General features: G+C 31.1%; 1 protein-coding gene across 1 annotated transcript in view; it reads left to right on the plus strand.

Annotated features, from left to right (window-relative positions):
* The first annotated feature begins 748 nt into the window (after positions 1–748).
* The window catches only part of LOC129946913 (dendritic arbor reduction protein 1-like), a 225,850-nt gene continuing 199,371 nt past the window's right edge, over positions 749–27,227 (plus strand). The window contains exon 1 of the mRNA XM_056057293.1: positions 749–1,766. Coding sequence (XP_055913268.1) covers positions 1,704–1,766 — 63 coding nt within the window. The 5' untranslated portion in view covers positions 749–1,703. The remainder of the gene's footprint in view (positions 1,767–27,227) is intronic.

A 27,227-nucleotide genomic window follows, 5' to 3' on the forward strand; every position in this document is an offset into this window, starting at 1 on the left:
AAGAAGTGGGCATGGGAAAAGTTTATTTATTTGTTTATGGTGGGAAAGAATTGAATAATTAACAATATTAACATTTCTCTGATTGGTTAATTCCATAGAGAAAGCAATTTTACCAACAGTACCATACTTTTGACTAACGCATTTACTCGTGAGATTCAAAAACATCTTTCAAAATCTGCAAAATATAAAATAGTGGAAGCCTCTTTTCTGGTAACAACTTTTAAATAATATTTTTCTTCCCATAAAAATCGAGAAAAAAAAACTCCCCCGAAGAACTTTTGTGTTTCTATGCGTAAGTCCAACAACCACCCCGAAATTCAATAAAACTACTCACAACCTCAGAGCATTGGTTACATAGAACCCTATACCTAGTTATGATATACCGACGGACGGCAACGAACGGCGGGCCGCACATAGATAGATACATAGACGGTATTTTCATCACCAACCGCTTCACCACAAGTAATATCATTCACAGAGCCACATCTACTTCAGAAAAAATGATAGATACTTTTCTTGTAGATAGTGTTTACCTGTTTTAAATCGAGTTGAGTGCAACTACAGCGAACGACTTCCCACTCAAACACCTGGTTATACTGTGAGTTAACACTCAAAACGCCACTCGTATAAGAGTTTTTTCTGGGTGTTCGGTTGGTTGGATTCTAATATGGGCGCCTCTTGGTTGTACAAATGTTGAAATGCTGATGTGTAGATATGGTTTGCCCGTTCTTCGACTTGTGTGTTAAAGTGAACTGGCGTCTCGCGATGTGTTACTGGTTCACCTGCTCAGGTGAAATGAAATGAGCCTCATGAAACCTGAACTATATGTTATCCAATCAGTCTCGACCAGGTAACCGGAGAGGAAGCAATTTCTAACCCGTCCGTCGCTCGTTCGTTCGTTCGTTCCGTGTGGAAGCCTTCCAGTCTTGTGCCTTAAAGTTTAACGTGTTTATGTGCCTATTTTTGTTTTCTTTTTTACATTTTTAACAACATCGATCAGTGCAGATCGATCGTGTTTTTGTCGTCATTCGTCATCGTTATTTGAGCGTTTCGTTGTCGCCGCATTTGTATAGATAGATAGATACGCGAAACGTGTTTACTCGTACGTACTTGTACAAAAAATGTCCGCGTGAGATACTTTTTTGCTATCCGCATTTTTTGAGTCGCGGCTTCGTAGGTGCACACCGCGCAATGAAAACAAGCCGATCTTCAATGAATTTGAATAATTTATCTGAAAGATACAAATATTGATAGAAAATAGATATTGTGCCCTGATGGTGCCAATGAGTGGAAATTGAATTATTGAGATACCTACCAACAAAAATTATATTTTCCATATCAGTGCAATGTTTTTGAGTGCGATTTGAATGTTTCCAAGAAAAGAGTGTTGATTTGTTTGTTTCGATTTAGAAGGAGGTCCTTGTCAAAAAAAAAAAATGGCGAGTTCTGTTACGAATGAATGTTAAGATACAAAAGTATCTATTGTGCGTAAAAGAAAATAATATACACAATTCAGAATGTTAAGAATCGTGATGATTTCTATCAAACTGTTGTGATCTTCATTTAAACTGGATAATTGTTTCCTAACTTGTTAATTCAAAAATCCTTCCTCCCTGGGATCTTCAGAGTGTGCGAGTAAAAGAGTTAGAAAGACTCATTTCATTCATCTTATAAGAACAACCGATTGAATCAGCTGCTGCTAAATGCATACGGATATCATTATCGGCGATCAAATTGTGCCATCCGCTAATTTTTGGGTAATGCAGGTAGGTGGAATATAGTTTAACTTATGTATTTGCGTTTAGCAAATTAAAATATTTGTTTACCTGCAAAATTAACTAATCAACCGGAAATGCGAAACATTGATAATGAATATAATTTCGAAAGAAAAGTTTGCACAAGTTTCTTATCCAGAATTTTGTAAACTTTCTTATCTCATTATTGTTGAGAAAAAAGAGTTAAAAAGTTCAAAAAGACGCGATGCGGTCATGTTCAAACGTTCGTTTGAAAGCGAAGGTGTTGTTAATCTGTTTGTAAAGACGACACGATGACAATTTAAAGTTTATTTTTGTTATGTAAATAAAACTCAAAAAAAAAAACACTTGAAGTCTTTTGAATGTCAAAATAAACCTCAGTGAAAATCAATAAAAAGATGAATATTCCTTTGTACAGATTGATGAATTTATGTTGTTGAAAGTTAAATATTAAAACTTACTTGCTAATTATATAGGTATATGATGTAAACATCAGAGTTGTTATTTTTTATAATAAAGGCCTGAAGACTGTTTTATCTTTTATCTATCTTTGTTAATATTGTGAATGCAAAATTTCTTTTTTTTTGATAAAGAGAATTTAAAAAAAAAAAACTTTTGAAAAATGTTGGTATTTAAAAAGCAATTTTATGACATTTTAAAACTCTTACAGCCAATTCCTTGACATAGTTCGAAAATCCATTTAAAACTTCATCTAATGACTGTCGGTTTACCTTTAAAATGTTGCTTCAAAAATATTTAGAACTCAAAGATTTTTTCACTTCTTATAATTTCCTTAGAACTCAGTGTACATTTATTATTTTAAGGACTTAGATCTCAGTTTAGTAGAACAAAGTTCTAAAGAATAATAAACTACTTTCATATGATCCGGTTGAAATTTTTGACATGCACTTTAGACATTCTATCGTAAAAATATTGGTTGTTTGTCTGTTTTGATGGACAGTACGCAATTGCAATTTTAACGTGCATAATGCACGTTTAAAATTTAAAAATATTTCTTGACAAATTGTCCACAGTTCTAATGTTCTCTTATGATGACTTGTAGCTCAGAACCTCACATTAATTTTTAATTATATCACTAGTTTACAGTACATCTGTTGCCAAAGAAATTTTAGTTGTTGCTGACTGCACATGATATGATATTTTCAAAGATTCAGCTTTGTAGGTTTCCTGAAACCTGTCCAGGTGACTGTGGAGGAAGTATTTTTTAACTGTAGCAGAAGATCTTCTACGAGTTCAATATAATGTCCGGATTTCTTATTTCCGAGAAAATTTTAAATTACAGAGACAAACGGTATCCAAGCCTTTAGTTCTAACTCAGTCATAGAATTTATAAATTGGGTATCTGTCCGTTCCCGTCTTTATCTAGTGATTTAACAAGCTGTTTCATGATACCCAGTTTTATATGTAATGGTGGAAGGATAATTTTGTCACGCGATACTAATGAATGCTCCATTTTTTTCTCAACGGCCAGTTTCTCGTTATCCAATGCTCTTAGCGAATGCTAAAATATTCTTTCTTTAACTTGTTAGGTACTGTGGGCAATAGGTCCCCCAGTATATTTGTTTCCATTATGTAAAAGAATACATTTAAGGCTTCGTTTTGAGCTGTCAATGAATAAACGCCAGTCTTTTGGTTCGTATTTTTCTAATCCCATTTTTAACAATAAGTTTTTGATATCTGAACAAAAGGTTATATCGTTTTCATCAAAAAATAACACCGTAATTCTTTATCTCTCTCAAGATAAAAAGTTATTTTAAAGCACATTTTTTTCTTTCAATCTTGAAGCTTGTTTAAACAGACTTAAATCTCTTACAAGATCATTTAACTCCATTTGGGAAAAGAATTTTGACTCATTTAACACACATCAGCATCAGTATCATTTTGTGATGAGCTTGGTCCTTCAATGTCTTGTTTTAAGGGTTCAGATATATTTTTAAGCTCTGCAGAGTCAGGTGAACACCGCCCTGGACGTTGAACACAACTAGTACTTGGCAAATGCCATTTAGCTCGATTTTAAGTGTTTAAACCGTTTGTATTCACGCTACAAAAAAAAACATTCCTCGAGATGATTTCGTGGTTCTCGCCAAATAGTCGGTGTTTCAAACCTGAAGGCACTTCTTTTACCACTTTTCCATAATCTTAAATATTCTACACAGGACTTAAAAACACAATTGGGAGCCCAGCACTTCTCATTTTTATCCAAGAGGATGCCAATAATAACTATTTTTAACAAACTCTAAAATACCTTTTTTACGATTTTGTAACACATATTTGCCGCCTTTGTTGCAAAAATGATGTGGGTTATTTAAACAACGTCTTTTCTAAACAAAATTCAGGCCAAACATGAATGTGAATTAAGCACATGATGATAAACTCAATCAACAATACACTTACACATATTGTATTTGACAGAAATTTTCTAAATTTTTGAAATTAAAAATGTTTCTTACTAAAATAACAATTTAACCCATGAAGAAGTTGTTAAATACTTAAAAAAATATCGGCATACAAATAATTAAGGTCCTTAGTAAGTTGATACAAAAACACAAGCAGAAAAATTAGTTGAAATCACTCAGAAACATTCTGAAATATTTCGTTTTTTAACCGGAATGAAACTTGAAATTTTATTGCTAATTTGGTACTTGAAGTAGTACCGCTTGATCAAATTATTATATAAAATTTGAACATAGTGGGTTAGTTTCCTTAAAATCGTTAATGCCAAATCGACTAAATGAAGCAGTTTTTTGTTTATGTCATAACCATTTTTTTGTAAAAATTACCAACATCATTCTAGTAAGCAATTTTGGTAAGCACATAACATATTTTCCATACTATGCAGATCCCTTAAAAATTGAATTATATTAGATAATCCCAAATAAAGATAACGAAACATAAAAAATAAAGCTTATTTAACATGAGATCACAGTTTTTAAGCTTAAAAGTGTAAATGAAAAAACATAATTTAAGAAAATTTATAGCTCTTTAGACACTAAGGGTATTTTGTTATTTTGAAGCTCCTAAATTTTCAAACTTAATTCTGAGCGGCAGCTGCTGAGCTGTGTAGAAGAGTCTTCAAATCATAAATTTCCGAAACAATACTTGTTTAAACCGTGTTTTAAAAAAACTGACATATCGTCAAAACTCACATGGTGTTCATTTTATCGTTGAAATTGTGAATTTTGAAAATCTAGGCATATTCCACTTCAGTATACTTCATCTTCGGGATAAAAACATTAATCGTTTGTTTTTACTTTAATTTTAATAAAAGTGGTATGATTCGATTTTGAGAATTTGTACGGCTTTGCTTCTAATATCATTTTCGTAAGTCAAATTCAAAGCAAAAGTTTATATTTTTAAGAAAATTCTTATTTACAAAAAGTTGCGTATTGAGTATTTTAAACGAACGTTTTCGGACTGAAAATTCGTTTTTTGAAATGAAAATTCGACCAAGTGACCAACATGGCAACCGTGGTCATTCAAGAGCAACATCCACTCAGAAAATAAAATTCAAAAATATTTTAGGAAACCATTTCTAAAGTTAGGAATATCATGACCCATGTTTTCTGGTTTCCATGTATTCCAAAATCATGTATTCCGAAACTAAATGTGTGTTTATAGTTTAAAAGTTTGTTTTAATATTATTTTGGTCCTTCGCGAGCCTTTTTTTTTAAACGAACCGCATATATTGATTGTTTGCTAAGTTTAAATTCATTAATTAAAAAGAACAAAGAGTGTGTTTAATCGTATTTTAAAATTAAACTTACTTTTTTAATTTAACTCAGAACAATTATTTAGTTTATCTTGGGAAGCATGATTCCACTATTCCTATCCATTTCTGTAAAAATAGAATTGATTTGATAGTAAATAAATCGACAGTTGTATTTTCGAAAACATAAATAAATCCATAAAAACAAAGTTTATTAAAAAACTATGGTGCATCATTTTAAACAAACTGTTGTTAAATGTTTAAAAATGTTCTAGTTGATAATTAATAAAAATTAAACCATTTATTAAGAAGGTTTTGGTTTGTAATAAAAAACGAGCGTAAATAGCTATAAATGGCTTTAACATTTGTATTCTATTTAGTCCTATGAGAGCAACATGTTTTTTTTTACTTTAACTTTTTTTTACTCAACTCTTTACGACACAAAATTTATTACAAAAATGCTTACAAATTAACTGTATATATTAATCCTTGTTTTTCAAGACATATTTGATGAACAAAACTTACACCTGTTGTTATTGTTTTGTAAATATTTCAATAATTACGTCTGTAAAAGGAAATAATTGCCATTTTTGTTTATGTATTTTAAAAAATGGATAAAGTTTTGAAATGAAAGAATTACAAAATTAAAACAAGATTCTAAATATGCCATATTTAAGAGTTAAATTACAATACTTTAGAGGGTTTTTATGCATTTCACGCAGAAATGTTAGAAATTGTTTTGAAAAATAGCTTTTTTTTTCAAAAAATAATACATTCTGTTTTGTTGATATTTCTAAAAATTTGAAGAACGCTACACAAATATGGATGCAGAAACCCAGAAAATCAGAAAGTTTGATAGAAAAATGTAATCTTTATTTCGTAGAAAAATAAAATAGAATTTACTTCCGTATTTTCGTACGACCAAAGTTCCGCAGTTTTTTATTACGATCGATGCTACAAAACAAATTCTAAAAAAATACAGTTTTTACGTGAATGTTTTGAATATATTTGGATCTAAAAGGAGCCAATAAAACTTAAATATAAAAAATATATAAAAAGAGGAAAGAGAAAAATGTCTTTAAAATTAAATAAAACCAAATTAAGGTAAAGAAATAAGTTGAGAAGAAACTTTAGTGCAGTACTCACAAACTACACGTTTTAAAATATCTTTTTACTTCAGTTCTCTAGAGATTCAAAGCTTTTATATTAAATTAATAGATACGAATATATATTAAATTGTTCTGCAATAAACCATTAGTTTAACGAAAGTGTCACTTTTACTGTTTTTGGACGTCTATATTTTTAAAAATTGTTGAAGGTTTTTACGATTAGCATTTCCTTCCAATTGTATTTCATCACGTTCTTTCAATCTTTTTCAAACATATTATTGACATCAGTAAGGTAACAAAACCATATCTATGTAAATTGTGCAATTGCTATTTTGTGAAAAAAGATAAATTTACACTGATAATAAAATAATGATAATATTTTTAAAATTTCTTGTTTTCACGTCACTTCTACAGCATCCAATGCAAATTCCCTTCAAAAAGATAATTAATTTCTTTAATTTTGTAGGATCTTAAAAGTTTTTTTATTTAATAGAAAATCAATTTTGAAAAAAAAACACCCTGTAAGAAAGCTTTAAACTATTTAAGTGCATCAAAAAACAAAATGGAATTAAAGACCAGTTGCAAGAATTTAAAGGCAACTTAATATAAAATTGGCGATCTTTTATTTAAATTTTCTACTTAAGAAACTCAATATTTGCTCTTTCTCTCAGAAAAAAATCTTATAGAAATAATTTAAGTCATTACTAAGGTTTTTTCAAATTGTAAATTGTTTGAAAACAAAGATTTATGTTGTGTCTGGTAGAGTCCTCATTTAAAAGTAGTAGGTATACTCTTAGAAACAAAGTTTAAAGCAGAAAAACGCAAATTTATTTTTATAGATACAAAACAAATAATTCAAAATTTTAGGGGGGTTATATCCATTAACGCTATACGATAAGTTTTGAACTCAAGGGAATTCCTACAAAAATTTAAAAAAAATCTTCCAAGGAGGGTGATCCGCCATTGTATGAATCAGAAGTGTTCAACAATGCTACTCCTCTTAAAATGATGAAGGTGGAACACACATTTGTAAAGAAGCAAACAAAGATTCCATTTTCAAGCTTTAACTATAAGGCCGCGTTTCCATTTGCAAGAAAACTTCTGCAATAAATGTCCAATAGCCTGTCCGACAGTGAATTGCAAGTGGAAACTACCAAGCAAGTTCTATAGCGAAAGTACTTTCATAACTTCTTGCGAGTATTTGCAAGTGCAATTCATTGCTAGTGTAAACACTTTTGCATCGAATTGTGACAGTTCTTGCAGCTTATCGAAACAGTTTCGTATATCTCGCGCAAGTGGCTGGTTGACGTCTTTGCTTTATTCAAAATGAGTTAAATACATACCAGATGCTAAGAATCGCAGAGTCCACAGGAGTCTTTCCTTCGGTGATATTGACTCACGGTATCGAGTGTCTTGCTTTTTATAATAGGACCCACTTTCAATATCAAAACTTCCAAATCAATTGCAGTCATGCGAGTGTAATTGAAGTATTGCTGAGCATCTTCTTTATTTAATTCGTTAAATTATAGAAGGCACCAGCTTCCCGTCTTTTCAAAATACAATCTCGAAACCAAAGTTGATCTTTTTTAATACTAAAATTATCATCGTAGCTGCTAATCGTTGACGTTTTCTCGCCATGACTTCACAATTTTAAGTAAACAACCAGATTTCTTGCGACATAAATTGCTTTCCTAGTGTGAATACATCTGCAATAAATAGCGACAGTATGAGCTTCTTGCAAGACATTTATTGCAAAAGAAATTGCAAGAATTCACATCACAATGTAAACGCGACTGCAAGAAACTTCTGGAAGATTTCCGCGAGTTGAGTTGCAAAATGAAAAAGCGGCTTAAAAATTAATTTTAAAAAAATCGCAATATTTTAAAATTTTCTTCTAATATTTTTTTCTTTTATTCTATACCATCTTTTTTGACTGTTTAGAAATATTTTACTTTCTGATGAAGTTTATCAATCCTTTCTTGGAATATGTGTATTTGCGAACAAATGTTGAGGTTAATATTCAATCGCACAGGACACGAGCCCTTGTGTAAAAGAATTCTATAAATATGAACGTAAGCGTGGATTACTTTAAAACTTTTAATATTTTCGAGTCCAACTTGTGGACATTAAAACAAATATATTCAATTTCAAATTATAATAAGGTACATAGAAGATCTATTGAATTCTATTTAATTATTATTTTCTTACCTTGTGATTGTTAATACACTTTCTTTAAATTGGCAGAATACCTAAATTTAATGCAAAGTTAACGTCAAGTTAGAAAATTAAGCTTATCACTTAGTTTCCAGATAACAATTGTTTTTAAAACATTAACTTCGATCAAAGTTATACTTTTAGTTTTAAAACCTTCTAGTAATTATTTAATTAAATTAAGTTCTTGTTTTGAAACATGATACGCAAAATTCCCTTTTCGACTTACCTTATTTTCTGTATTTGATAGTTGTCGAACGATCTATAATATTTTTTTGAGTATTTTTTAAGCTTATTTCAAGGCTGAATCTTAGTTTAGATGTCTTATATTTTAAACATCCTGTTCTTGTTGAGGGATTCTTTCTCTTATTTTCTAAAGGAGTAAATCGAATTTCGTTTTCAAACATCAAGAATCGATAAAAACTTGAATTTTGTACAGAATATTTTTCCACGCCGTTTTGTTACTTAAGCTTAAAATACGAATATAATTATAAATAAACATAAGCATTATTTTTCTTAAATAAGAAAGGATATCGATCTAAATCATTTCAAAATGTTTTACTTACTTAAGGAATATTGATCAATAAAATTGTCGCACCTTACCAGCATAATTAATTAGGTACAATATACGCTTAATATAGTTGTCAACCTGAAAATAAAAAAATCTTGCATATTCGGTCAAACACAATCTAAAAAAAAACAACCAAGGGTACTCATTTTTAAACAGAAATGTCAAATCAATAAACAAGAAAATATAAAACTAATTGAATTATCATTATCGCTTAGTTAAAGTTGTGATTTTTCCTAACATCCGTCAGAATTTTAAATGAACACATTGCGCAGACAGGCCTCCAGGGGGGACAGCTCCTTTCCGTACTTTTCGTGTGGGCCTGGGCATTGGTTTGGTATAACAAACTTAACAAACTTCAGAGGTCTGATGTTGATCGGGTAATTAGTTTTCTCGAATCGTTAATTTCCTCTATTTTATAAATGTAAATGTATAGTATAATGGTAAATAGCTTAATTATTTCAAGCACACACCCATTTCGATTAGAGAAATCCCGTTTGATTGGTGTGTTTTTCTGCTAAGCAGCGGCATATAGACATCGCCTAACAAGACTGATCACATTCGGCAAGACTTGAAGGACTCTTTAATTAGTTACACTAGGTATGCTAACTACCTGAAGTATATAGAAGCCAATTAAGTAGGCTATACACAAGATCCTATGGTATGTTTGTTGCCAACTTAACAAATTGTCAACATTAACATTATGTCAATTGATTATATATCGTTTATTTAAGTTAAAAGTTGTGTTTTTTACTTTTTTTTCATTAAAACTTTATTCATGCTTATTCGACCATTTTGTATTATTAACTCTTGTATCTCATCTCAAATAGAGATATTAATTTTTGTACTCAATTTTTGAATGTTGTGATGTGTAAAATCACATCTTTAATCTGAAATATTAAGTTCTCTAAATATAAAAACAGTTGAAATAAAAAAGTTTAAATCGATGACAAAGCTGAAGTTATGGTTTGTTATGTTTTGATTAAAATTTGAATAAGTTTATAAACTTGTTTTGCGGGAATATTAACTCTTGGCATATGATTTAAGGCTATTCAAATTTTGGCTGTTATTTTAATGCTGAAAGATCTGTGGCTTAAATGTCAATATAAATGAATAAAACTGACAGAGAAAATTAGCTTTTTCATTGTCTTAGTTTTTGTCTTCAATTGTAAGGATTTTTAAATGAATTAAATCCTGATTAATAAACCATAAGTTAGTTCTTAAACTATATGTAGTTGTCAACTAATTTAACATATATGCACATTTGTATGTAATGAATTAAATGAAACTAACTTAGACTATTTACATACGAACTAATGAAGCATATGCCAATAGTTCAGTTTGAGCTGATCAATTAAATAATCACAAAAGTTTAAACTTCACTCAACTAAAAAAAGAAAATATTGTACTTTCCATTTGATGAAAATACGCATTTAATAATAATTTTGCGCATTGTTTTTAAAAATCGTTCTGAAGTGAAGCATTTTAATTTGATATTTTTAAAATCTTAGCTTATATTTTTTAGTAAGAGAGGTCTGAAGTTTTGTAGAACCATTTCTGGAGCACAAAACTATAATCTTCTAGGCAACTACATAAAATAAAAATTCTCTTCTAAAGAAGAAAGGGACTTACAAGCCTAGGAATGGGATTTATTGTTTATGCAGAAACCGAAAGGCTAACTTAAGAAGGAATTTTTGTGACAACAATTACTTTTGAAGGAATTGTTAATTTCTTGCAAAAGGCAAAGGTAAGGATTGAATATTGATGTCGTTTTCCAAAATCTGATTTCAAGAAATGGATTATCTTCTCAAAAATAATGATAGATCAGTTTTGACCTTTGTCTTGCGACAGTGAATAAACTTTTCTGAAAGATTGTGATGTTCTGAACATAATTTATATTATTCAAATCATTATATTTTTAAGATACTGGAATAATGTCTCTTTTAATATAATATGACTCAAGGTTAATTTTGTATAATTTTATTAGATATTCTGTTTAATTTTTTAAGTGACATAAAGTAAATTTCTTTACTTTGCTAAAAATATAATTTCCAAAAAATTGACCATATCATTTTCAAAAAACACAAGTATTATAAATTATTTAGTTGTGTACTCGATTTGAGTAACATATAATTTTGTTTCAGAATAAAAAACTTATTTCGTTTTAAAAATCTTACTTGAATTTGAAAGTAAACATAACAAACGATTCTGTCTTTAGTTTGACTTTTTAGGAAAATTTTATTAGTATAAGTTAATTGTTAAAAGAATGAACAACAAATTATTAGTTTTTGTTTTGCAAAATTATTATAAATTGAAACTTTACCTCAGATCAAAGTGGATTTTCCGGAAAATACAAAATTTTGTTTGTTAAAGGATTTTGAATTTTTTTGTTGAGAATTTAGTATTCTAAAAATAACTACTGGGGTACACATATTTCTTTCGACTTTGTAATACGCAGTTTTGGTTTCAAACTAACATGCAATACATTACTTAACTATCAATGTCTTTCGGAAAAAACTTGTACATACATTGATGGATTGTTTTAAAAATGGTTGAAAATCAGGGGGGGACGCAGAAAAAAATTTCAATAAGTTAATATTAACTTATTTTTTATTTTAAATGTCAAGTGTTTTTTTTATTTTATAATACTTACACTTATATTTAATACACATATGACTTGCTTTCACGATTGACAAAACAGACTGACTTAATTTTTGTATGCAAAAGTTTTTTTTAATGTGTTCCGAACATTTAGACCGACGACATAGGGTCATATTCATAGTTCCTTGATAAGTTCTGATTTTGTCTTCGCTAAATTAGACTTCAGTTTATGTTATTCATAGACAATTTAAACCCATTTTAAAATGATAATCTGGAGTCTAAAAATAAACACGACGGAACCTATGTTTAAGCTGCTTCTAAATCAGGTCCGTAAAGCTGGAAACACCACAATCGAATTCCGAAATTCTAATGATGGGTGATTTAGGGATCTTTTTGTGCTAATTTAGTGCTCCTATCCCGAGTTGGTTCGAAAATCCCTTCCCCCTAAAAGTTAATTTCAAAAGTTCAAACATTTTTTTATTGCATTACCCTGAAAAAATTTTAACAATTTTAAAATTTGAAAGTAGAGCTACTTAAAATTTCTCAACTAACAGCAAATAAAATAGTTTAAAGGGTTTCAAAGATTTTGGCTCTCCAGCTAACACCATTTATTTTGTTACCCTCTACAAGAAATTGTGTATAGTTTTAAGTGAAAATTTTCCAGAGTTGTAGTAGAGTATGCCTTGAACCTGTTTCTATCTAAACAGAGCTTGCAAATTTTTTATCAATAGCAGCTGTGTCTAACCAATATGTTAAATTTAGACTCCAGGTCAAATAGATTCGGGTTTAAAATGTGACTATGAATATGACCCATATTGTTTTGTGTCTTAAATTAAGGTAAGTTCAAATTGAATTGAATTAAGGAGACATAACGTAACTTTCATTATTAATTTGATTCTTGTTCTTAAAAAATAGGGAAAAAACGTGAAAAAGGTAAAAAGGGTTGCTGTTTTTGTTTTAAAATATTCTTGCGTCAAAATTCAAGAAGTGAAAAAATTTTTTATTGTTTGATTTACAGTTAAAACTAACACTGTGTTTTGATATTAAGATGTGTCATAAGTGGTTGTGAGATCGTTCCGAAAACGAATACAACAAGGCCATTTCCTGATTTCAATTTTTCGTTTTTAGCCATAATAAAACCTAGTTTCATTCAAAAAGTTAAAAACCTCTCAGTGTTGGAAAATAAGTAAGTAAAATATTAATACTTACTAAACGTTTTAATTGTTAGTATAATTAAAAACAAGGAAAATATTTGTCTTTCCTTATCAAAAAATACAGAAATTTATTGTTCTGATTTAGCGTGTTTGTGTTTTGTGTACCATATCTATCACCGAAGCAAATTTATTAAAAATTTTCGTTTAACATAGTTTAAGAATTTAAACTGTAAATTAATTTTGTACACTTCCTGTTTTTTTTTCTTTTGAACAATAATGAATATTTGGTTACTGGACATATTCTGATATTGGGGGAGGGTTAACAACCATAACCCCAACCTGCGTTCGCCCCTGTGGAAAATGCAGTCTGAAGTACATTTTTTACAGCGGCTACCCCTTCAAATTTAAGTTCCTCGGAGAATTTTAGTTGATAGTTTCTTTAGACTTGCATTGCAATCTTTAAATTTAAGTAAAACATATGTATACAGATTTAAAATAACTGATCAGTGGGTTGACGAACTCAAAGGCTTCTGTAAGTTAATAAGTCACAAGAGAATTGATTTTCAATCTGGTAATGCTTTTTTCAGAATTGGTTTTTTTTCACATTGTCACATGATTTTTGCTCATTTTAGTTTGCCATTTCATACTGTCTGGACAGTTTTCGCAAAATTGTGCAAAGTTATTGCCAAGAAAAAGAGGCTGGGATGTGACCCACACTGATAACTTTCCATCCCGTCTGTCGGTTTGTGTTGCTTAAAACTTTAACAAAATATTAATAACAATATTTTGTGTGAGGTAAACATTTTGAAGTTAATATATTTCTCCTAATACTTACATAAGTCGAAAAACCTTTCCTATCAGATGTGTTGCTTTTGTAGGTTTTTTAGTTTTGTTAAAAAATTGTCAATTGAATTCCAAAAATATCAAGTAAAAATTAACAACAATATATAGTTCAATTTCAAAATCTATTTTTGCAAATGAGATTTTTAGTCGAAAACCAATTTTTACCAATTTAAGTATCATTCCTTGAAAGTTTTTATCTCTTATATAAACACATAAAAATTGGATATTTCTATAGAAATTTAGCACAGAGTCAAATAATTCTGAAATCAAAACCTTCATGACCTCACGGGAAACTACGAATCGAACATCAATGTTTACCAATGTTGTAGATTTTAATTTTTATGATAAAAACGTATTCATAGATATACTTTTCTAAAATAACATTTTCTATTAGATGAAATTAGTTTGAAGCCGATATTTTTAATTTTTGAAAAGATATTTGAGTCGAAAATCAATTTTTACTTAGTCTTAGAAATGTTTTTTAGATTTTTTTTGTAAAAAAACTGTCAATTCAATTTTTCTCAAAATTTTACCAATTTTCAAAAACGAGACAAAAATTATTTACTGTTCGTATAATATTTGAGGTGACAATTTGTTTTAGTTTAGTTAACATAACCGTTAAGTTATTTTCATTCGCTAGCTTTATTTGTTCGTTAAATATTTTAAGTTAACCAATTTTTTTAATTGCTATGGTAAAATTTGTTTGAGAATCCTTTCTGCATTATTAATTGCGTAACAACATTTTTTTAAGTCGATCTACTGGTTCTTGAAATAGACGTCTAAGGCGTAAGTACACACACACAGCCACACATTGCTCTAAAATGTTTTATTTAGATTCTAGGGAACTTGAAACGTCGAGAAATGTCAGGGCAATGTATGAAAATAATGTGGCCTACGTATGGGATGGGGAGTATAAAGCTGAAGAGTTTTCAAAAGAAATAGGTGTTAAACAAGGCTGTTTGTTGAGCACACTACTTTTTGTTTATTAATGATTTCTTGGAGGAGGTCGGAGAAGGAATCCAGGTCAGATGTACTCGGATACCAGAGCTGATATTTGCGGATGATATTGTTTTTTTTTTATTTGAATCGGTGGAAGGAATGCAGCGTTTTAATAACATCTAACCTTAACATAAAAAAGAATTTTGAATCCAAGCTTGTGGAATCCAAAAGAGCAGTTTCTTCTGTGTGGAAAATCGATAATAAAGGTGTCGAGCACAGTTCAAAGCTAAACATTTTTCGACAGCAGCTTCTATAATGCTTTATGGCGCGCAAGTTTGGGGATATTGCCAATACAAGGAGGTTGTAATGTTCCTCAGGTATTTCTTAAAGCACATTTTTCGGCTACCAATTAGAACTCCAATTTATATGCTACATTTGGAAACAACTGAACCTCCATTGTTCTTAAGGACCTTAAAACTGCATTTTGCCTACATTATTAAGGTAATAGAAATGTACAAAGAAAGATTGCCGAGACAAGTTCTTAGAAAGATTTTGTCATCCAGGGGTAATTTAGTCAAACAGTAGGAGGAGTTGGCTCTTAGCTTAGGTGAAAGTATTGAATTTTTACCCGGTATAAGACTTACAGATCTAAAAGACAATTTTAAAATGATAAAAGAGAAGTTAAGCCATGTCGCGTAGTGAAGTTTTAAAGAGGAAGCTCAATCTTCGCAACATAGAAACTATATTTAGATCTTCAACAACGAACATACCTCCTTAACTGCTTCCCCATAATTGTTAAAAGTTAGAGGCGAACTATAAAATTTAAATTACATTCCGCATTGACCAGATCTGTCGATCCTATGTGACCGTTGCAATCTTAATAAGAGGAGATGTACTCAACTTCATTGCAAGATGTCCTGTTTTGAAAGAGTTTCCTATAGAATATTGTGGAGCAGCTGTGACGGAATTGGCCGAAACAATGGAAGTTCTGAATGGAAAAATAGGCTGGAAAATACAAATATATTACAACCCCATTGCACTACAGACAACGCATCTGCGAAGGAGACTTTTAATTAAAAAACTAGGTAATACAATTAAACTTAAATACATTGTCAATCTGGTAGCAAGCCACTGGCCAAACCACATTTAACTTGTGAATATAGTATGATAATTGTTAATTTTAAAACCATTTTTCAAAAAAAGTTTTTCTCACTAACTACGTCGAGAAATGTCAATTCGACAAATTGGACCGATTACAATAACATCCGATGGCAAGTTTATAACAGTTCAGTTTGCGCGAATGCCATGTGCCAATTTATTGAAGTCAAATTTTGGTGAGCGTAGTACAGATGGCATTGTCATCAGTGCCCCTTGCGAGGATTTGACAAATCCCTCAAGAGTAATTCTTTTAATGGTTATTTAAATAAGCCGTTGGGATTCGGCATAAAACTGTCGGTCTCTACCATTCCTGACAATATAACTCACACACATTGAGTTGAGGGTTGTAAGTTACTAGACCTTAGTTCTCAACCGACAGCTGCGCCACTAAGTGTATTATTAATATTTGGTTAGCGCATTATCTTCCGCCATGGGCTCGTGCCTCCAAGATCATGCAATACAACACCACTGGACTATTTTTTTTGTATTATTAACACCCTTTATTGGATAATGTTCAAACCATGCATATTCTTAATTGTTAATTAAGATTAGATTGAGCGGGTTATCCTTAGATGTATTTTATCAATTGATTCTTATTCGATAAAAACATAATCAAGAATCTTTGCCATAAAGTTATGACATTCTTAAATGATATTATTACTTTTAGATTATTGCGATTTATATTGCAATTAAAATAATATATAAATACAACCCTAATTGCATATAAACATTCAAATTCGCTCTGAATCAATTTTAACCATAAATTGTCGGCTAAAAATCAATAAGTTCCAACCATTACCAATAAAGATCACAAATGCCGATTTTTTGGCAACTCGAACATTCAAACATCAGCACAGCGTTTATCTCGTTCATTTTCAATGTTATCTGTATTTTTGTTTTAACCAAGACCAAGACATGAAGTGGGGTGTCATGGGTGAAAAAAATAAAACAATCAATGACATTAATTTATCTATATACAAAAATCATACCTGTGCTGTACGATGATGGCTATTTAAATTCTATTTTACTCAACCAACCGGTTTCTTTGAAATTGAAATTATAATACCCACTAAAAAAATTCATAGATAAGATTCAATAATAACTCTTATCTTTTTTAAAATACTTTTTCTCTGAATCATCACATTATCATTAAAATTATCATCATCATCATCGCCATCACGCACAAGCAAATGCAAAATCGAAGAAAATCGATTTGAACGTTTAAGAGTTTTGTTTTGTTGTCTTTTTTTTCGATAGACCTTTTAAGCTACCGGGCTTAGAGCAACTTATGGGGTTTCGAGCTTTTTTCAATATTTTATTTCGATATAATGTTAATGAAACTACTGGACGAGGATTGATAAAAACGAAGCAGACGACTACAAAAAAAAAGATATAAACGAAACAAGCAACAAAAATATTTGTCATGAATAACACGATTAACATGCGGATTATCCAGCAGCCGGTTGACCGGCTGTATTGTCAAGGCTTGAATAGGGTTAGAGCTTCGGTGGTTTAAAGTGTTGGCAAGGGAAGCTGGCTTTGAATTTTCATTTTTAATTTTCCAACTAAACAATGAAAAAAAAACGTAGAAATTATATTTAAATGCCTTACCGTAATTTACCGAGAACGGCCGCCTCGCCGCCGGTGTGCGGTGCGGCGTATTTGTTTCGTATATTCGTCTAATCAGATACAGCAGACGTTAGAGTTGTCAAATGCAGGTTTTTCTTTTTAAATAATTTCCCAATTTAGTTGCTGATTTATGTGATGTTGGACGTTCGCTGAGAGTGTGGTGGAATTAATTCGGAAACATTGTTAATTGTCTCTTTGATTTCTATCGGTTCTGGGTAAGGTAAACGGTAAACGCTTTACCGCTTTACCGCTGTACCAAAAACCAAAAGACATATCAATTTAACAAAATCCATAAAAAGTAGAAATTCTGAATTCCGGGAGGGTGTTGGCCATGTTCATTAGTTAATTGATTGTTATTTACATACACTGTTTGTCTTGTCTGTAGTGTTTTCTATTTTGTGTCTTTTGTTTCATCTCGTTTAATAAAAATAAAATTAATTAAACAAGACTTTTCCAAACTTGTCCATCTCATCAGAATATAAACGGTGGATTGTGGACCCGATGAGGAGAACAACACTCCCACTTTGATATTTATTGGCTTATTATGATACAATATGCGTGCCGGAATAAAATTTTGAAAAAAGCATTGAATATTTTAAATCAACAAAATAAAAATTGGAAACACAAAAACTATAACTACCTAATTATGAATAGAATTATTTGTGTTGTTTATATCACATTTATTCATGAAAGTAGAAAATTTACAACTAAATCTATTGTTAGAAGTCATACTGTGTGCCATATCAATAAAAGATAGAAGCCAATTTCGGTCAAATTTGATTTTCAATGCAACTATTAAATTGAGTTTATTTAAAAGGTGTTTTTTTTTGGCATGAGCTTATTTGAAATGTAAAAAAGGTTTTCAATATTGATTTATTTAAATAATGTGCGTGTGCGTCTATAAAACAAAACAAAGTCTGAATCTTGTTTCTATAATAAAAATAGAAATAGAATCGATTAAATAAATTTGTTATTTTAAATTTTGTATTTTATGTTTTTAAAAATACTATGACTCACAATCTCGTTATTCTAATTTTGTTTTAATTTTTTCAATTTTTTTGTAAAAATAAATATATTCCAAGTTAGCACCAGGTTCTTGACGTCGTCAATTAAGGGTGGGCCAGCAGTAAGCAGTTTAATAAAAGAGATATTAATAATATCTTTGTTCGTTTACTGTTCATCTATTATTTAAATATGTATGATACAAAATTTCATAGCATAAACATAAACAGGCCCACCACGGTAACTTAAACTCTATGATGTTGATATGTTTTTAATCTTGAAAATAAATTCAAGAGAGATTTAAGAAAAGGAGTCTGAAGACTCTTAACAATAAAATGTTAAAAACACCACAACGTTAAGTTAACAGAACAATTTTGTCTTAAACTGTTCATCTTTCTGTCTGATTGGTTTGTTACAAATATAATTTTGACCCTAATCTAAGTGATTTAGGATGATGTTTTATTAACCGAGATAGCACAGAGTACCTGGAAAACTTTACTTTTTTGTTATTAATCATAATTCATAAAAATACTCCAAAATATCGGAAAAAAGTATCTTCGATAGTTTAATCACGATAAAATAAGAAAATCAATTCGCTTACAAATGGGTAATTTTTAAGAAAGGAAGGGAAGGGTTTTTCCTTAAAATTGTCCTAGATATTATCAAAGCTGATCAATTTATACCGGATTTGGATAGCAGTAAAGTGAACTTCTTTATAAAGATAAATAGCGACTTAGAAATAGATTTGTTCGGTAATCCGAAATTGATTAACTTAAGAAAATTCTATTTCAGATGATTGTTGTCTTTTAAAGTAGGCTAAGTTCAGCTTTGGTGTAGTTTATGAACAAGCATATGAAAGCATTTATGTATATTATTATAAAAGATTGAACTTTACTTATATTAGTTACATATTTTATGATCCCTGTTTGGAGCTTTAATTTCTATAATTTATATACAGGGTCCGGCAAAAAGATCTCCCATATTTTAAAAGGCAATGACAAATAAATAAACAATTTAACAAAAACATTTTATTGAATTTTTTAAATTAAATACTATGCAATTTTACATTAAATAAAATAATTACTTAGCTTTAAACATTATATCATTTAAATATTATCCTATATTATTAATACATTTACGAAGCCTCGCGTCATTTGTGCTGTAATGGCTGCCACTTCCTGAATGATTGCCGGCTTAAGTGCTTCCAAAGATGTTGAGCGATGAGTAAAGAATTGGGCCTTTAAATGTCCCCAAAGAAAAAAATCCCAATGTGATAATTCGGGGGACCTTGGTGGCCAGGTAATGTTTCCTCCTAAAAAAAGAAGATGCCCTGAAAACATCTCTCTCAAAATGGTTAGTGAACACCGTGAAGTTTGTGCTGTTGCTGCTTGGAACCTGCATTCCTTGTGGTTCCTAGTAAACTGATTTAAGTTTGGTTGGAAGAATTTCTCAATCATGTGACAGTAGCGATACCTATTAACTGTACATTTCTGCCATTTTCTTCCAAAAAATACGGACCTTACACACCTAATTCAGCAACATCCTACCAAAGTGTCACCTAAGGGTTGTGAAGCGGTTGTTGATTAATTTCCTGAGGGTTGTCTGTTGGCCACTATCAGACATTTTTTTTATTTACAGTACCCTCGTCAGACGAAATTAAAACAGCACCAACGGGAATGTTTTGAAAAATGTCTTCACAAACAGCTCTGCGTGTTTCTAAATCTCTTTTACTTAATTCTTGTGCGATCATCATATTGTAGGGATGCATATGAAGATGTGTGTGCAAAATTCGTCTTACACTCCTATCAGACAATTCAAGGGCAGTTGAATGTTTAAGTGCTGAACGCCTCAGAGATTGCTGGATAGACGTACTTACACGTGCCACATTATCCAGCGTTGTTGCGGTTAAAGGTCAGCCAGACGATTTTCTCTTTAGCGCAGAACCCGTTGCTCTAAAATTTGATAGCCAAACTTAAAGTGTTTTTCTATCCGGAACAGGATCATGTCGTCCAAGTTGAAATCGAATGCGAAATGCTCGCTGAGTAGTATAGTCGCAGAACCACCATTACGTATATATTCCTCTAAGACAAATGCGCAATGCTCATTGTGCCACGCCAATATGATTACTAAAAACGGCACGTAGAGCTCTAAACCTCTATCTATAAATCAGACATGAAGGTCAACATGTTGTTTTTACAAATAATTTTTTTTTGAACTTCTCTTGGAATTGATATACCACTTAAGTTTTGGACTGAAATTACTAAATTATTTTCAATTTTAGAATCACGCAATTTGTTAAAATTATAGCTGCAAACATTTTCGGCACTCGTAAAAGCCAAGTATGGGAATACGTGATAAAAGAAATATTTGTCTTTTGAACTTTCCTGTTAAAATAGTTGCTTCGAGAATATTTACCGATATTTTTACCAATGGCTGATCCAGGGTTAGTCGTAGGGGTAGTGACCACGGGTCCTGGAATTTCCGTAGGAACTCCCTTGAATTCAGAACTCTTATGTTTATAATTATTTATTTTGTATAAATGACCATCAATTTTGTATTTTACTGCTTTAAACGTTATTGCTAAAAGTATTACTTTTAACTGAGGATTGGAAAAAGAATCGGAAATCCAGCCCCATTCCAATCGCTAAGCTCAAATTCACCATTTTTTGACCAATTAACGATGCAAGTGAGTCATATGAGCCATACGGCTTCTATAGTTTATAGCATTAGCAAAGATTTCATCTAATTTTTTTTTAAGTATTTTATTCATATTCACCAAAAAGCAGTTTTCTGTCAAAAACAACTTAAATATTTGTTTTCTCCCAATTCAGAATTTGGAAAAACTAAAGTAGTTTTTTTAAGTTAATTTCATAAGATCTTTTCAAAAAGAAAAAGAGCAAATATTCAGATTCTGAAGAAAAAACCTTGAATGAAGGTTAAAAGTCCTCAATATAATTACTTTTCAAAGTTAAAAAAGGTACTTATAATTTATTAACAATATAAAGTTTATGATAGATTCAAAATAATTTAAGAAATAGTGAATAGAAACACAATCGGAAATCTTCGGTCATTAAAGCAGTTCTACATATATTTAAGCAGTTTTGCAAAATTCGTAAAGATTGACAAGATTCATTCATTAAACTCATCACTTGATCTTCCGATAAAAAGTCTTTTTCTAAATACATTCCTTCTAATATCTCTGAGAATGGGACATCCCAAGAAGTGGACAGTATCCTCTCTTTCTGATAGGTTGCACATACTCGTATTACACTCTTGTGGTAAATAATTTAAATCTATTAGTTCACTACGTAATCTGACCATCTTAGAAATCACACGGACATTATTGGAATCCTTGAAAAAGTTGTTCTCTGTAAGGTTCTGATTTAATCTGCTGTAAGTTGTTCTGTAAGAAGGAATAAGAAGCTTGAGCAATATATTCAGCTGTACATTTCTTATCCACCTTTAAAATGACTTTATACAAGATGTTTTTAGCGGTTGTTCGATCTTCGATGGGTAAATTAAAATAAATTTGAAATTCCTCAGCAAGATCTTGCCACTCTTAATACCAACTATTTTGATCTTGTATCGATTTAATAGCCACTCTTTACTATATAACCTATGAATCTCTCGAGAACTGAAGTAAAAGGAGATCCTGCAACGTGTGATTTGTGAGTGCCACACTAAAGTTACTTCTCAACTTATGTATTTACCTTCAATTATTTTATACATATAACCAAACATTTTACTTTCTACAATTTTAAACTTTTTTGGACTGCCTTAAGATCAAAATATTTTCAAAAGGTTCACAAAATTAACTTTTTAGAATCAGCTCCAGTCTACGAGTAAGCAGACTGATAACGATAGTAATATTAGACTCCCGAAAATTGAGGTCCTATAAAATACAGAAAAAAACAGAAAATTCTTCACAACATATTCTGTTTTACATTCCTACGAAAACATATCGGATTTTCTGGCGAGCTTTTTCATTGCCTGCCAACAAGAACTGAGTAAATTTATTTTTGGAAATAATCTACGTTTCATCACAATTTCTAATATTTCTGCGTGCAATGTACCGAAAAATATGGCATATTCGGATTCCTTTTGGAATCTTGCAGGGAGTCGTTCTTAAGACGTTCACCAATGAAGAGCAATACTTAAGGAACAAGCAGAGCAATAATAAGGAATAATAATCGAGAATCCAATCATCGGTCCTGTTTGCCTCCTACCATATTTTAGATCTCTATAGCCACTTTTTAAAGCTCTTTAGTTAAGTCCTCTCAGTCAATACTTCTAAAACATAATTTTAGCTTTTTTTTTGTAGAATCATATAAAATCCCTCAACGAAAATCAACTCTGATAAGCTCAATTTTGTATAAAAACAAAACTTTCAGCTGGCTTGAAATCACGTTCTAACTCCAAATCTCAAAACTACAACTTTTTAGAAGCAATTGCAAAAAGCACTTAAAACGCATAATTTTACAAAGGCCGAAAATATGATGAACAGACTCAATGTAATCAAATAGTGTTCCTTAAGACAGTGCTTATGTTTTTATCTATTTAGTAAGGATCTTGATGAACAATGGTGTTCTAAAATATTCTTATAACTAAAGTCTAAATTCCTTGACATATGTAAATGTAAGGTTAAGATCGACAGTATGTTATTTTAATATTGTCAGCCTCCTTTAGAGAAAACTTAAGAACAGCTTCAAGTCGAGCTCAAAAACTTATCTTTATGTTAAGTTGACAGTCTGGATCCGTCCTTGGTTTATGTTGACCAAACTTGTGAAGTTGCATAATTTAGTTGGTTTAATAGAAGATAGTTCTGGGACGATCCTTATAGAATATATTATTGCTGATTTCTGGAAATATTTTTTTGAACTTGGGTCTTCTATTGTTGTAAGTCCAAAAAGACACTCACAAATGACACATTACTGAAAATGTTTACAGAGATTCACCAAACATATTACATTCAATTTGTAGTTAAAAAAAGCTGATGCTATTACTACAAACAAAAAACCTATACAATGTTTAAAGGTTACTATGGAAAAAATATAAATGCCAACTTTCCTAAGGAGTCCATTGCAGACAAACATCTGACTATTTCCATAAAGATTACTTATAGAAACTATAGAATCGGTATTATCGATTGAAAATCGTCCAATTAGCTCATAACGTATTTTTAAGTCGTAACGTGAAACACTTTCTCTAATGTTAAGCAGAAAAATGCCCTAGAAAAATATTACTATTTTTAACATTTATGTTTAGAAATAAATTATTTTTTTTTTCTTATTTCAGTTTACGTTTGTATCTGCTAGTAGACATCTGAACTCTTTGTATTTTTATGTGACTAATGATCATCGATTTTTCAATAAACTTCCGGATTAAATTTTAATAATAGAAAACTCGAATTAAAGAGATTCCATTCAAGTGTCAATTTTATCCAATCTTAAATATTCTTCAACAAAATTGAGTATCAATAAATTTAATACAAAATTTATTAGAGCCCTGGAGCCGACTAATCCTAATAAATCAATAAACATAATACAATGTCCTATTTTCTACCAAATGCCTATTAATAATGCGTAAAGCAATAAGTTGCAAAAAAAAGCATAGGAAAAAAATAATATTTCTTCCAATTTCAAAAGCGATTTATTTCCATCGCGGTGAAGAATTTCCTCCATCATAAAATTACCATAATTACACACATTTTTATTTTATGACATAAATACCAGAAAAACATCTTATATTCATTTCATACACCCACACCCTCGTACTAAACTCTGTGATTAATCATAATTCATACATTTAACCGTAAACTGTATCGTTAAAATCTATCAAATTACCACTTAATCACAGTGAGACCAAAAAGATACACATACAAAAACAACAACAAAAATTGACATCTGAATCAGCAGCTAAAGCAATAACCTAAATGACAGACGCCATGCCACTCAAGCCATAATAATTTGCTTGTGGCTCCAAAAAGAGTGTCGATTTCGAATATTAAAGTCAAATTTAACACCTACACAAAATTAAAAAATGAAACCTAATTGAATATTAAAATAACACAGATTCGATTTTGTTTTAGTACTTTGAATATCGGTATCGGTATATCGGTTTCGTTCATCACTAAAGCACTTTGAAGTTTGAATACACCTTTTTATTTGAAATCAAAAACCCTGATATGTCTATTAAGTATTTATGCATTAGGTATAATATTATAGTTATAGCCATAGGCTAAGCTAGGTATGCGGTAGTGCTTTGGACTATTAAAGTTAAATTCAAAAACGATGAAGATGAGTATTAGGGAGGTATTTAAGATACCTCTATCGAATTTATTTGTTAAAGAGCAAAATTATCAATTCACATACCTAATAATAATAATAAGTTAATGAAACTTATACTTTTGTTATTGAAATTTGTTGAAATGAATATTGTTAAGTGATATTTTTGTCTGGTGTCTTATCGGGATAAACAAATCTATTAAAACGCTTATAATATTAATATTCGGTTTAAAAATCAGAACTGGATTTAAGCTTGTAGGTTTGATTTCAGACATTTCTGTTGGTTGTTGTAGAGACATCTTCTTCGGCTGGAAAGTTTTTATTTCATAGCATAAGTTATTTGGATTGAAACTTTTGTCGCCCATTGAATGCAACAATAATGGACAGCAAAGTTTTTTTTATTTTAGCCGTGATTTTATATTTACTTTGACATTTACCACGAGAATAAATTTATAGAACTTGTGTCCTAAATTTTAAACTTCAGAAATTTCTTTTAACCAGTAAAAAGGTAGGGTAGTACCCGTAGCGTGATGGTTGGTGCGTTGGACTGCCAATCAAGGGGTCTTCGGTTCAATCCCTGCTTGTGCCATCTAACTTTTTTCACGGGTACTGCCTCTTGCGAGGAATTGACAAATCCTCCAAGATTAATATCAAATAAGCCGTTCAGATTCGGCATATTAACTGTAGGTCCCATCCATCTCTGACAACATTATACGCACACAAGTTAGGTAAGGTTATAGTGGCTGTCCAAGCTGGAAACGAACACACTTAGGCCAGTTTAATGGCCAATTGTGATACCACATGAATCTTGAGGTTTTCTCCTAAGCTCAATGGGACCAACTTGAGTCCCTTACGAAACGTGAGAGGCTGATTATACCGATATCATTTAGATCGCTTAGATCGTTAAAGAAGAATTTTCCTAGGTAACTCTTGCGTTTTCGAGCTAGAGCAGGGCATGTGCAGGGAAGATGAAGAACCGTTTCTTCTTCTTCCTCGTCCATACAGCTTCTGCAAAAGTCATTTGAGAATACACCTAGTATCGTGGCGTGCTTTTCTATTAGACAGTGTCCGGTTATGACACCTATTATCGAGCTTATATGCGATCTGCTAAGAGAGTTCAAGCACCTTGAACGTTTTAAAGAGAGAGTTTTTTGTGACTTGACACGTGGTGATGAAATTCCATCTGGTGCCTGATGGCGTCACAGCGTCTTGCATTAGCAGCAGTTTACAAGTAGCGATTGGTATGCCAGTACTTGCCAAACGTGGTAGAATGGGCTGTACTGTACTGTTCCTGGCGAGTTCATCTGCCTTGAATGTCTCTATATATATATATATATATTAAACTGTTTCACCATCTTCATTAGATATGATCGATAGTTATGGACTGTTATAGAGTTTGTAGAGACAGAGTCCAGAGATTTGATAGCGGCCTGGCTATCAGAGAAAATACGGATATCAGATGTTGATATCACGTTTTCTTTGAGCCAGGACAAGATTTTCTTTATCGCCAAAAGTTCCGCCTGGAATACGCTACAATGGTCGTTCAGAGTACACACCTCCACCAACCCCTTCTTTTGTTTTTGTCCCATCTGTGTAAAAATGGATTGACTCATCCTCCAAGAATATCCTATCCTCCCAAAAAGATCTGGGAGGTATACAAATCTGGAAGTTTCTGTCGAACTGTAGTTGGGGGATGGTGTAGTCTGTGTGGTTTGGAATTGATTCTAAATACCTTGGAATAACGGAGTGGCCAATGTTGTTGTTAGTCCACTGCGACGAAGCTTTGAGGCGTAAAGCAGAGCAGCTATTTGTTTGCTAAATATGTCAAAAGGTGTAAGGTAGAGCAAGCTGTCCAGTGCCGCAGACGGGGTCGTGCGAAGTGATCCGCTTTTACATAGGGAAGCTGAACGTTGAACTTTATTTAGCTTAAAAAATGGTTGAAAGTTGTAAGTCACTAGGCCCTGGTTCTTCATGGTTTGTAAAGTTTGTACTATTTAATTTTAATACATTTTTTTAAAACGACTTCTTTGAGCCGGAATGTAAAGGGTGTTGTTTCCTTTATATAAATTCCACCCACTCAAGAAATTCTTACTACCCTTTTTATCCCAAATGTGGAAAGTGAGTGTTATAGGAAAGAAACACATGGTTTGAAAAATGTATCGGTGAACATTGGTTTTTAATTCTTAAATATTGAAGTCATAAAAATACAGAAACAAAGTGTTTAGCTAAATTCCACATTGGCGTAGTA

This window comes from Eupeodes corollae, chromosome 2 (assembly GCF_945859685.1).
Source record: "Eupeodes corollae chromosome 2, idEupCoro1.1, whole genome shotgun sequence".
Lineage (NCBI taxonomy): Eukaryota > Metazoa > Arthropoda > Insecta > Diptera > Syrphidae > Eupeodes > Eupeodes corollae.